The sequence below is a fragment of the Poromitra crassiceps genome (genome assembly GCF_964638095.1).
Source record: "Poromitra crassiceps genome assembly, contig: HAP1_SCAFFOLD_289, whole genome shotgun sequence".
Taxonomy (NCBI): Eukaryota; Metazoa; Chordata; class Actinopteri; order Beryciformes; family Melamphaidae; genus Poromitra; species Poromitra crassiceps.
This window is the reverse complement of record NW_028152111.1, coordinates 240,001-253,344: the sequence shown is the minus strand read 5'-3', so window position 1 is coordinate 253,344 and position 13,344 is coordinate 240,001. Positions and strand designations below refer to the sequence as shown.

At 45.9% G+C, this 13,344-nt stretch overlaps 1 protein-coding gene across 1 annotated transcript in view; it reads right to left on the bottom strand.

Annotated features, from left to right (window-relative positions):
* Positions 1-3,171: 3,171 nt before the first annotated feature.
* The window catches only part of LOC310770989 (uncharacterized protein), a gene marked incomplete at both ends in the record, with an annotated part of 37,398 nt that continues 27,225 nt past the window's right edge, over positions 3,172-13,344 (bottom strand). The window contains one exon of the mRNA XM_083663682.1: positions 3,172-3,330. Within this exon, the coding sequence (XP_083519808.1) occupies positions 3,172-3,330 (159 nt within the window). The remainder of the gene's footprint in view (positions 3,331-13,344) is intronic.

Below are 13,344 nucleotides of genomic sequence, written 5' to 3'. Positions count from 1 at the left end.
GCTGCAGACATGTGTTTGAGAGTCAGGACTTATAGGAGCGTTAAAAACGGTGTAAAACAGGTTGTCCGTTAAAATACGTGCGCCCAAGGCACTAGGGTGGATGCCGTCTTTTCCATAAAAAGATGGACGATTCCAAAAGAGATTAAAGTTATCGATAAAAAGCGCATTGTGCTTTGCACAGTTGGCCTGGAGCCAGGTGTGGAGAGCGAGAGTCCTGCTAAAGCGGGAAATGCCACGATTAGAAGGAGGGATGGGACTGGAGATGAAGATATTTTTGCCGCAATCTTTGAGAGATTTAAGGAGGTCGCTAAAATCTTTGCTCAGGATTTCGGACCTCTCTCCAGGGACATCATTACAACCAACGTGGATTACGACGCTTTGTGCACTGGGGTATTTGGCAAGGAGGCTGGGGCATTTTTCCATAATGTCAGCCACCTTAGCGCCTGGGAAACAGAAACACTTTGTGGATTTCCCTCTGACATTTCTAATGATGGAATCACCTATTATAAGTGTGGATACCCTGGGAGTTAATGGGAGGGTTTTCGAGGACGAGTGGACAATGGGGCGAGAGGCGAGTTCGGACGAGCAGCGCACAGAAGACGGGGCCCGAGGTGCAGGAGTAAACAGTGGCGTAGATCGACCACTGTTTGGTTTATTAGTGACCAAACTAACGATAGCGGCCACTTCACTCGAGCATGGCGGGTTCGGTGACTTCCCCGTATGACCGGGGGAGCCAGGGTCGGGCGGAGAGAGAAGACCAGCACCAGAACCCACAGCGGGAGAAGAGAGGGGGCCAGCTGGAATACTTCCGTAGGTCTGCTCAGGGCGATTTGAAGCGGCCTCCTTCAGCAGCCGGAGCCGGACGCCACACCGGGACCGAGCAGGACGAGCAGGTACTGCAGACGAGCCGACGTACATCGGAGGAGATGAAGGAGGCGAAGACCCGGACGGCGGTGGAAGCTGGGCGCTGCCGGACAGGGACCAAGCAGGATGAGCAGGTACTGCAGATGAGCCGGCGTACATCGGAGGAGACGAAGACCCGGACAGCGGTGGAAACTGGGCGCTGCTCCGTATGTTGAATGGTGCCCCCGGGCTGGGAGGCACGTTCAGCGGAGGAAGTACTGAGGAGTACAGGGGATCAGGCGGGTTTTCGGTCTCATCCTCCAGGAGTTTGAATCTGTTATCAAGCTCAAGAGACCATGAGCGGGGCTGGAGGCTACGATATCCTCGGGATCGATCACGGCAACGGGTAGCTGGGACCCAGGTAGCGGCAGCAGCTGCAGTGGAGGGGGTCGAGCAGACTGGCTGCTTGGGTTTGGCACCAAGCCTACGCCACGGATCCTCCCCATGAGAAACATTGCTGGTGTGGAGGGACTCTCTAAGCCACGGAACAGTGGTGTCATCTCCGATGCCTAAACTGTCAGCATCGCATGTTGAGATTAAATTAAATGACTGCAGTGTGGATGTGAGTTTCCTGATGGACCGATTCTTCTCTGTGACTTCCACTTGCAACCGGGAGACATCTTTGACCAGTTCAAACACGGTAAGACTACAGTTCATACATGATGATGGATCGTATGGCATGATTGTACACAGAGAGATAAAAGAAATCTCACCACTAGCCTGTCTAGGTTACAGGCAAACCACCAGGCCAGTGGGAGTATCCGGGTGCTGCTAGCCCTCTAGGCTGCTCGCTTAGCTTGGCTTAGTCTAGCTTTGGCTCAAGTTGTTGTTTGATGATTAGAAGAGTCCGGCCGGTCGGGGCTCTGTAACAGAGAGTTCCCCACACACGGCAAACAAAAGCAAGTTCCAAGTAATGTGAATATGCCCGTGGAGGGCTGAGATCTCTGATCCAGCTACGGGTTAGCTTAGCTTCTGAAGCTAGCTGGGCTGAGTCACTGACGCAGCTCCAGGCGGAGAATTGTTTAGGTCCAGAATAATGCGATCCAGATGTTCGATCACAAAAACGTTAAGCCGAGTGTGAAGCTCTGATAATACACTAAAAGATAGCTAAAAGGTACACGCACGATAGCTTAAAACTGGATAAAATGTTAAAGTGCAACGGAGCTTCTGGCGGGCAAACACAATATCGACGCATGCGCACAAACGTACTTCCTATGTCTGCTTCAGTTAAACTGAAAGGCCATACTGTGCTGGTCGGATCTTGGACGTGATGAAGTCCTTCATTGCCTGGGGATCGAACATGTGTGCCTGCCCGTTGAAGAAGATACGGAGGCGGGCTGGATATAGGAGACCATACTGAACCCCATCTTCTTTCCGGAGGAGTCCTTTCACCTCATTGAATGCTGCTCTGCATCTCCCCAAGTAAACGCTGTAATCCAGGAAGATAAGGATCAGTTTTCCTTGGAACTCCAACTGTCCCGGGATTGTGTTGTGTGTGTAAGGTCTCTGTCTGTTCTGGGCAGTTCCCAGCAGCGCAATCCCCCAGTTTGAAGTCAATTGCATGAATCTTGCATCTCCCCGCGTATAAACGCGCCCTTCATTCACCCAGGGACATCCTGTCACAGCCCAAGACACCGGACCCTACCCCACCCAGAGTCACAGCCACCCTCCAATACTTTGTCCAAATAGTCAGTGACTAGAAGTCACGACTGGTGAGCACTCTCAAAAGTTTCAAAAAGTTACGGTGCACGGCTCAAAAAATAATAAGAGAGGGGCAAAAAACCAGCACTCAAAATAATTCCTTTTGGGTTGTTTTATTTACCTTCAAGCAAGTTGACACAATGAACGTTTCGGCGTGGAGCCTTCCTCAGCAATGCTGAGTGCTGGTTTTTTGCCCCACCCTCCAATACTTTCCCCTAGCCAATAGAATTAAACGCTGCCTGTTAAGTGCTACAAGTACACAAAACATTCACCACACCCCCCAGGATAGCCTTCAACAGGAACCAAAACATCAGGGACAGTCTGGTCAAAATGCTCCACACCCCCACCTTCACACAACCCACCATCGATTCCCATCCTCCCCCTATAGGCCACTACCCGTGCGGACACTGTTCATGTTGCCCCCAAACGAATAAAGCTAAATCCCTCTCGTTCCCAAATGGAGTAACCATCCACCTCAAACACCTCACCACCTGCGCTTCACAGGGGGTAGTTTATGCTATCTCCTGTCCCTGCCTGCGGTGGTATATCAGGAAGACGACTCGTCTGTTACGCGTAACGGAACACAAGAGTGCAATTCGTCGCCGAGACACTAAAGCCCCTCTGGTGGATCACTTCATACAACACAATCACTCTGATGCTGATCTCCGTTTCTGGGCACTGGACATTATCAAACCGCACCCAAGGGGCGGGGATCTGGACAGAACTCTATTACAGCGTGAAGCGCGCTGGATTCACACCATTAAGACAGTCAGCCCTCACGGACTCAATGAGGAGCTTGACTTGACGTGTTTCATTTAAATATGATATTGTTGTCCGGGTCCATATGGTGTGTTCTGCTGTCCCCCCCCCCCCCCCCCTTGTCTCTCCCCCCTCCACCCCCCCTTTTCCCCCCCTAGCCTATAACCTATATCCTATACAGTATCTTATTTCTGCTTCTATCTGCAGCCATTACTGTCTATTTATTATTGCTTATTTATGATGTTGCTATCTCCATTGTCTTTAAGAAGGCCCTTCCTGTATTGTGATGTCATAGTACTGCCCACCCTACGTCATCCCAACTGACTTGTGCCACGTATTGCCTTATATACACAGGTGCGGCGGCCGACGCCCAGCTAACACTGCCTGAGGAAGACCTGCGTGGTTGAAACGCGTTGTGTTTTGTTTGCCCGTAGCACATTGAAGATATATTCTGTTTTGTAACTGCTTGTACACAGATATATTACTTCGCATTGAATATTGCCAAAAAAACTCCAAGTAGCTCCCTATTTTTTCATTTAGCAAATATGGGGTTAAATATTTGGACCAGCCTCCACGGCAAATGGTATTGATTGACAGCAACCCTTCGCGAAGACCGACTCTAGTCATGACATGAGGATGACAATTTTGATGACAGGTGTCTTAACCAGGGTTGGGTAGGTTACTTTTAAATAGGAATCCCTTAAAGTTACTTGTTACTTGTTAAAAATTGTACTTAGTAACGTAATCCGATTACCACTATTTAAAAGTAAAGTAGGGATTACTTTCAGTTACTTTTGGATTACTTTTTTATTTATTTATCCAGGAATGTCCCATTGGGATACAAGATCTCTTCTTCCAGGGAGTCCTGGTCAAGAGTCCTGGCTAAAACCCTTATTTAACTAGATGAAGCATGTTTTACCATTGATAACCAGATAAGAATGTTTATACCAACATGAAGTTAAGGAGAATACAACAAGAGTTATTTTAAAGACCACTTTAATTTACGTTATGGGTATTTTTCATGATGTGGAGTGAAGGACGCAGCTTGTTGTGTTGATATAAAAGAGAAATATGCTTTCAATTGTATAGCGTTGTAATTTAGGATGTTACCTGAAGGCAACACAGGTGGTGACAGCCAATGACATGCACTGAAAACGTATGTATGTGTGTGTGTCTCTGACCCAGTGTCATTGTCAATAAACAGCTCCATGGGAGAAGAACCACAGAGAGAGAAAGAGAAACTGTTCCTCGTGTTATATTTATTTCCTCCGTCTTGCTGCTGCTCTGGGAGTGCACGCGAGAACTGCTGCATTAACCCACTCTGCTAACATGTTGCTTTAATCTTGAAACACAACGTGAAACACTAAGTGAAAGTAAAAACCTCTCGCCCCATGCAGACTAGAGCAGCGTTTGTCAGCACGGGTGGCGGAGAAATTCAATGCAGATTTTCAACTGCCTGGCAGCTCGTAACGTTCAGCTGACAGCCCCACACACAAGCGCCTTCCACATGGATTCTACTGAAAATATAATTTTCAGTAGAATCCATGTGGAAGACGCTTGATCTGTCTAAACACTGAGCGAACGTAAAAGAGAAATGCTTGTATTTCCATGACGTGAATGCACTCGTGGGAGGAGGCACCACAGGCGCGGGTGCCTCTGTCATCATGAATGCTGCCTGCAGCTGCTGCTGTTGCTCCGCATCGCTCGTCCTCGTCACAGTAGGCTACACCGTTTTTTGTTGTTATTTTGTCAAATTAATGAAGAGGCAAGGGCGAATGTAATCCCGCCTGTAATAACGCCGTTACTATACCCCCGTTACTGTAATCTAGATTACACATCTTAAAATGTACTGTGACAGATTACAGTTACCGTTTTTTTGTAATCAGATTACGTAACGGCGTTACATGTAATCCGTTACTCCCCAACCCTGGTCTTAACCAATCAGAATATCATTTAGTTGTGGCGTTAGCCAATCACAATTAGTTGAATTGTGGGTGGGATATGTCGAGGGATTCGCGAATCCAAGCCAACCAGGAGACGAGACGGACCATCACAGACGACAAGGAGGGAGGAGTTTATGATGATGTGCTTGTGACATGCATGGGGTTTGATGAGGAAATGGACGTGGGTACTTTTCAAAGGATTTAATCTGGAGCTGTCAAGCTATATTTTCGCCATGTCCAGGCTAGCTTGGAGGGCTTGCTTGTTGCTTTTCAAGACAATGGGTTTTGTCATCAAGTGAACGTCATTGGTAAGTTAAAACATTTTGACTGGGGACCGGGGCAGCTGATATCGGTGGGCAGGGGGAGTTTTGGACCTGTCCGCGGGTTTTAGAGTTTGTTGTGCTTGTAATTTCGGAGTCTTTCTGTGGATTGAGCTAAATGGGAGTTTACGGAAGTTCTACCAAGAGACGGAACTAGTTACGTCATCACATTCAATTATCCAATAACAGCCTGCCATTCGTCCAAGCGGTCTGGTTAAAAGGAGTGCCCCTCCTACCTGTCTATTGCTCTTGTCTCCTATGCATTGCAGCGTCAACCCACCACCTCCCCGGCTTCCACCCCAGTACCACCAGGTGAAGGCTCCTTTCCTAAAGGGGGAGGGTTCCGACGCCCCTGCCAATCCATGGCAGGTCCGCCGTCACGTGGCTGATCATCCGTCACGTGGCCGATTCCCGGTCACGTGGCTGATCCCCCTTTTGGCCAAGGAGCTCTCCGCCAAAGACAATCTTACATTCAATAAATCTTGTTAAATCTTACATTCAATAAATATTGTTAAAGCTTGGTCGGCGTTGTGTGTAGTCTCTTAAGGTAGAACTGTGGTTGTGTTACTGACAGACTGTAACGGAGTGTGCACATAGACCTCAGACTTGCAAGTACAGTAGGCTATAAATTGTGTGTGTGTGTGCGTCCGTGTACAGCAGAGGACAGAGAGAGAGAGAGAGAGAGAGAGAGAGAGAGGCTGTAGAGGAACAGAGAGAGAGGGAGAGATGTGTCATTATATCGTAATATTGGCTTCGGGCCTCGCAACGGGCTCGGGCCAATTAATTTCATAACTCATCCGGGCCGGCTCGGGCATGGGTCTGCAAGTCACGGGCCGGGGAGGGCTCGCGCTGAGATTTCAGGGCCGCGCAGCTCTCTAGTGTGTGTGTGTGTGTGTGTTTGGGGGGGGGGTTTACCCCATAGAAGGCCCGGTTCTGATAGGCACGGTTCGCCACTGTATATATATATATCCTCCATCAGCTGTCATCCCAGTCTTACCCAGGTTGTTGGTCTTGATGACTGCTGGGTCCAGTTTGGTGATGATGTCCTCCTGGACACCAGAGAGCTGAAACACACACTCGTACTTCCCCCAGTCTTCAGGTTTGACTGATGAAATGTTCAGCTGAACGCTCGTCTGGAAGGTTCCATCGTGGTTGGGGAGGATCTCTCCCTGGTCCATGAGGTCCTGAAGCTTCTCTCCAAGTCTCCTCCAGAACAACATGCCTCTTTTTGGGTAGAATCCTGTAGCGTGGCAGCTGACTGGAGAGGAGGGATACTTCTGGAGGAGAGACACAGAGGGAAGCTCTGGAGAGAGAGAGAGAGAGAGAGATATCAATGGAGATATAGGGCTCTATCAATGCAACAGCCTCAAATTAGCGCTTAGCGCCAGGCGCAGCGCATATTGGTGGGCGTGGACCGGCGCACTGGCTATTCTCCTGTCGGCGCTACACGCGGCCTTAAGCATTATAACCACACCTTTTAAGCGTAGAATTATGCACAACGTGCTCATTGGAGAAGTGCAGTAAACAAATCACAAGCTTCCCTTTTAAGCTCCAATTCCACGGAGCGATCCAGTCCGGTCAGAAAAGCAGACCAAAGCGCTCTGAGCTCCCCCCTCCCTCTTTCATCCCCGTCTGTCTCCATATATATTATATATATATATTAATATTATTTCATATTATTATGCTTCTCAAACCAATCTCACTGCAGTTTAAATACTGCAAGCATGTAAATACGCTACACTATAACAAGATCAAAGTGAAAAGAATGTTCTTAACGCATCGGATAGAAAAATATAGCCTATACCTGGATGTCATGATGAGATTAGATTGGTGAAAGTTTGGGCAGAATGATATTGTTTTCTCTCGCTACCTTTTCTTCTCCCCCACTGCACGTAGGATGATGCAACAGCCTCTGAATGACACCTATCACTTTTACTGGATCTGATTATTTTATTCAATTCTATTTACTGGATTGTATTATTTACTTTGATTCTAACTATTTATTGTATTTATTTATTATTATTATTATTTTATATTATTGAGTGTATTTTATTTTGCCTATATATGCTCCCCCCCCCCCCCCCGCCCACAGGCTCTGACAAATATTGTGATGTTATATGTAAGTAAAGAACATTTAGCACCTCCTAGTGGCTGCTTTGGAGACTGCTGTCAGCTACATCTTTATTGGTTATTTGAGATCACATGCTCTCATCTACTATTGGTCAGTTGTGATCACATGGGTTAGGTCATAGAGACCAGCCATTTTGACCTTGAAATTTGCACAGCAAGGAGCTCCAAAACTTCCTCTGTTTAAGTTTTTTGCATCCACCTGTGTTGAGCCTGGAAGAAGCTTTGTTTGTAAGTTTATATTTCATGTTTCAGTTTTATGGATAAGAATTGATGCATATTTTGTTGTTTTATTCTGTATTTGGCCAGCTCAGTGGCCTTGTGGTTTGAGTGTCCGCCCTGAGACTGGAAGGTCGGGAGTTCGATCCCCGGCCGAGTCATACCAAAGACTATAAAAATGGGACCCGTTTGCCTCCCTGCTTGGCACTCAGCATCAAAGGGTTGGAATTGGGGGGTTAGATCACCATATGATTCCCGAGCGCGGCACTGCTGCTGCTCACCGCTCCCCCAGGGGATGGGTCAAATGTGGAGAACAAATTTCGCACACTCAGGTGTGTGACAATCAGTGGAATTTAATTTATCTTTACATTTGTAGATAATTACCTAAACCCTGTTTGGTCATGTGTAGTGCAGCCATCTGTCAAAATGTGAACTAGTATCAAGCAAGTATTTGATTTATAGACTCTTTTACTTATATTAAGAACATTTTCTTGTGTCTTTATTTTCAGTTTCACAAGAGTTCCTCAGAAGCATTGTAAGAAAGCAAGTTGGCGAAGACAAACAAGTAAACAACCTTCAACTTTACTTTCCACATCTGAGTCATCATTTAACCCTTTCAGTGCCTAGTACACCTGTTTAGCTATCTGTCACTTCGTGTACAGCCACGCACGCAGGGGACAGAATAAATATGTTCATTCTCAATAAAATATTCAGTAATCAATCAATCAATCAATCAATCAATCAATCAGAGTGGTTTATTTTATCCCCATTAACTCATTGAGTGCCAATGACGACTACCGTCGTCAATTCAAATAGTAACGTTGAGTGCCAATGACGACTAAAGTCGTCAATTGCGTTTTTTGACGGTGGGACGTGGATCAAAGCCTGATCCATCTCCTGTGAAAGTATGGTGGATGTTGAATGTGTAAAAGCTATTTTACGGACCCATTAGGTGGCGACAGTGCTCTCCAGATTAGAGAAAGGCGAGGAAAAAACAGAGAAGTCATGGGGAAACGGAAATCGCATCGGTATGCATCGATATGCATGAAGCATAACGTTAGCTGTGCCTGTGAACAGCAGCCAATCTGCTGCCACAATTGAGCCCCTCCGTCTCCGCTGCGATAGCCCATCCGCATGATTAGTTGTGGAGTTGTTATTATTCTCAACTGGAAGCGATGGGAGCCGGTGACAAATACACGCGGAACTCTGTAAAAAAGCTGGATGTAGCGCACTTTTCAGTGCAGAGCAAAAGCAGCAGAGAGCCACCAGAGACACTCCCACGGAGGTGGGGTTTGCAGTTGAGCGGGGTGGGGCACGCAGGGCAGCATACAACACCGACCCAGACAGACCCAGACAGCAGGACAGGATTGGCAAACACAAGCAAGAATATCTGATGCCCACCAGCAGTAAATCAAGACCAGCAAGAAGCTGCAACCAGCAGCGCACGCAGGGGCCAGCGCTGCTGGTTGCAGCTAAAAAATATTATTTTGACAAACAAAATTCCTTTGTTTTCACTGTTTTATTGAAGGAAATTATTTTTGAGGTGTCACTACATCAGAAAATATTAGCTTCAGAGTCAGTCATGTGCTTGAAATGCTTCATTTCACAAAAGGCTGATTATCTCAGCTTCTAATTTGAAACGTCTGTTTTTGGTGAAATCAACCTATCTTCTCCGGCTCATAACTAAAGAACAGAAAATGATATCAATAAACTTTTTCTTGCTGATGATAGAAGAGAGTCTCATTGTTCTTTGGGCGTGTTCGGTGTTCACACAATATTCTGTGGGCCTCGAGAAATCACTGAAAAAGCTCTGAAACTCTGGCACTGGGAGCATCCGTTTTCCAAAAGTGGCTGGCACTCAATGAGTTAAAAGCCAGATTGGCGGCAGCTGGCGCAGTGTGATCAATATGGCAGAACAAAACAGGGCAGCTTGTTGGATTTTATAATAACAAGGGTGGCATTGGAAATTGCAATAGATTAACACTGCTCTCCCATAGGCTGCCCTTACTACAAGCCGACGTCGATGCGCTGCGGCTTGTTCAGCACCTCGGACAGCTCCGCTGCCACAGACGGGGGAAACATTTGGAAATAATTCAAACTACTATGCTTTGCACACAGAACAAATAAATACAACAGACAATTCTGTAATGAATAGTTGGAAGAGTGGGGTTTGATGAAGCGCTACACAAAAGTTTCTCCAGTTTCTCTCTCTCTCTCTCGCTCCCTTTCTCTCACATAAAATGATAGACATGCCTATAATGTAATTTCTCTGAATTAAATAATAATAAATATTAATTAGGAATATTAGGAATATTTTTTGTTAATTTCGGGGAGGGGGGGTAAAACCTAATATTAACACCTTGACTGCCAGCGACGAGTGTACTCGTCAAACACAATCCAGCTGTTAACTGCCAGCGACGAGTGTACTCGTCAAAAAAATCGAGGTATTGGACGTGTACAACGTGTACAACCCATTCCACCGACCCACTAAGTGGAGGAAGGCAAGCAAAAAGCAGTGTGACTGAAGCCATTCTCATGAAGGTGGATTGGCGAAGGCGCTTTCGTTTACGCGCTGATTGCTGGCGGTGCGGGATTGCAGATTTGCATAGTGGATTGCGGGTGGGACACACTTTGAAACACGCAGCATAATATGACCAGAATCGCAAAAGCTTCATCAAAGCCCTCAACCAAAACTCCAAGACGCGAGCGAGTACAACCAGACTTCCTCAAAGAGCGGCCGCACAGACAGGAGCAGCAGCAAAGCAGTGAGACTGGTGACGCGAGGTTACCGCAGCAACAGAAACGAGCTTGTGACAGTATTGACCAAATTGGAAACAAATCCCATTCTAAAAGGCTTTTAGAATGGGATTTTCAACCCATTCTTTTTTGTGCTTTTTTCGCTATAATTTAGAGTAATTTAATTTCTATTCAGAAATTTATTTGAGAGGTCGAGAGTATGAGAAAGTGCATTTGCAAAGGTAGGAAAGTGCTTGTGACAGGGCGCTGCAGCAAAAAAGAACGCCCACAGGAGGGAGGAGTTGAGCAGAGGGAAGTTTACTGCTGTTATGGAGGAAATTACTGTTCAAAACTATTGTGTAGGTCTTACTGATGCCAAAAATGAATGGTTAAAGTGACTGTTCTATCGAATTTCACAAAAAGCCGTTTATCTCTAAATATTTTTTCTGATGCTGAAACCATGCTGTATTCAATTGCTAATGCTTACATAACTACTAACTCTACAAACTAACTCTTTTAGACAGAGAAAGCACACATTCTATTAGTTCTTTTTAGATGATTGGTGTTCACGAAGTCGTAACAGAAGAGAAACCTCGGCTCTTGTAAAATGAGCCTAGAATCCTCAAAAAAAAACCTGGCAGAAGCTACCTACAGCAAGAAAAAAACGGCTGGCAGTCAATGTGTTAATAATCAAAATGTTCTGAAACGAAAAATATATGTTTTATACATCAAATATGTGTAGTTAGACAGCTATCCCATTTGAGAAAGATCAAAGACAGTAGCAACTCTGCTGCTGTGTGTCTGGATCCCGCACATATAGGGATGGGGATTATTATGATAGCCTAAACGTTTTTTTTTTTGTGTGTGTGCAAAATCCATGGTGGTCATTAGTAGTAGTTTTCAAACATGTGAAAGTGAAATAATAATAATAATTATTAATATTATTGGCAGTGTTTCTCAAGGTAGGTGGTACTTGTGCCCCCCCCCCCCCCCTGCTGGTGGTATCCCTGGAATCCCAATGTAAATGTAAATTATGAAATAATGTGTGTGTGTGTGTGAGAGAGAGAGAGAGAGAGAGAGAGAGAGAGAGAGAGAGAGAGAGAGAGAGAGAGAGAAAGAGACTGTACAGCTGCTATTTTGTTCAGTGCTCTAATTTGCTGTGTGTGTGTGTGTGTGTGTGTGTGAAAGAGAGAGACACTGTACAGTTGGTATTTTGTTGACAATGTTCTGATTTGCTGTGTGTGAGAGAGAGAGGGACTACAGCTGCTATTTTGTTCAGTGTTCTAATTTGGTGTGTGTGAGAGAGAGAGAGAGAGAGAGAGAGAGAGAGAGAGAGAGGGAGGGAGAGAAAGAGAGACACTGTACAGTTGCTATGTTGTTCAAAATGTTCCAATTTGCTGTGTGTGTGTGAGAGAGAGAGAGAGAGAGAGAGAGAGAAAGAGAGAGAGACAGTACAGTTGATATTAATTGTTTGTTTACAATAAATACTGTTATTTGGAATAAATTTGCCTCCTGCGTGAACTGTGCATAGCTGAATAGACTGTATTTTAACGTCGGTCATATGGTGGTACTTGGAGAGCCAACTACTTTGTCAAGTGGTACTTGGTGTAAAAAGGTTGGGAACCACTGGCCTAAACAAAATAAATCGACTGTGCATTACAGCTTCACCCAAAGCCTGAGAAGGGTTGCCACTGCATGCTGTAATCTTCCAATCTTATATTCTATTGTATTCTAAACTATTTTATTTTATATTCTATTCTCCATTCACTACCCTGTCCCCGGCGCACTGAATGAGGCCTGGTTTTGAAAAGCGCTAAGCACTAAATTAACACCAGGGGGGGAGATAGCGTTAGGCCGGTATTTAAGGCCGAAACACCCATTCTGGCCTATTCTGGCACTGTGTCACGCCTCTTCGGCGTAAAGCGCATTTCGGGGACTAAAACCATGATGCTATCTTCCCGAGGCAGGCGCAAGGCGCGTTTTTTAGCGTTTAACGCCAGTTTTAGCGCTTAAGGCCAGTGGGAAGATAGGGGCCATAGAGGCTTTCATGATGTAACACCTTCTGATGGCCAGACTGAAGATCCTCAGTTGTTGTTCAACACAGAGAGAGAGAGAGAGACAGATGGAGTCATGTCGGAGGGAGAGAGAGGGAGAAGGGGGGAGAGACAGAGAAACTGGTGGGAGTGAGGAGCGAGAAAGAGGGAGAAGAAATTGATTGAGGGGGAGAGAGGGGGGAGAAAAGAAAGGGAGAGATAGAAAGACAGAAAGATGTGTGTAAACTAAAACACATGACAGTTGTATACTGTGTGTGTGTGTGTGTGTGTGTGTGTGTGTGTGTGTGTGTGTGTGTGTGTGTGTGTGTGTGTGTGTGTGTGTGTGTGTGTGTGTGTGTGTGTGTGTGTGTGTGTGTGTGTGTGTGTGTGTGTGTGTGTGTGTGTGTTTCTGTACATTAGAAACAGAAGAGACAGATGAACATTGTTGTGTTGATGAAACTACATCAGGTCATGTGACTCTACCTGTTCTCTGCACAGTGCTCTTCCCATAGGACACATACTTCTTCAGCTCATTAATGCAGCTCTGTGAATAATACTTCTTCCTCTCTGCTAACTGAGCTGTGTCTTTATTCCATCTCTCTG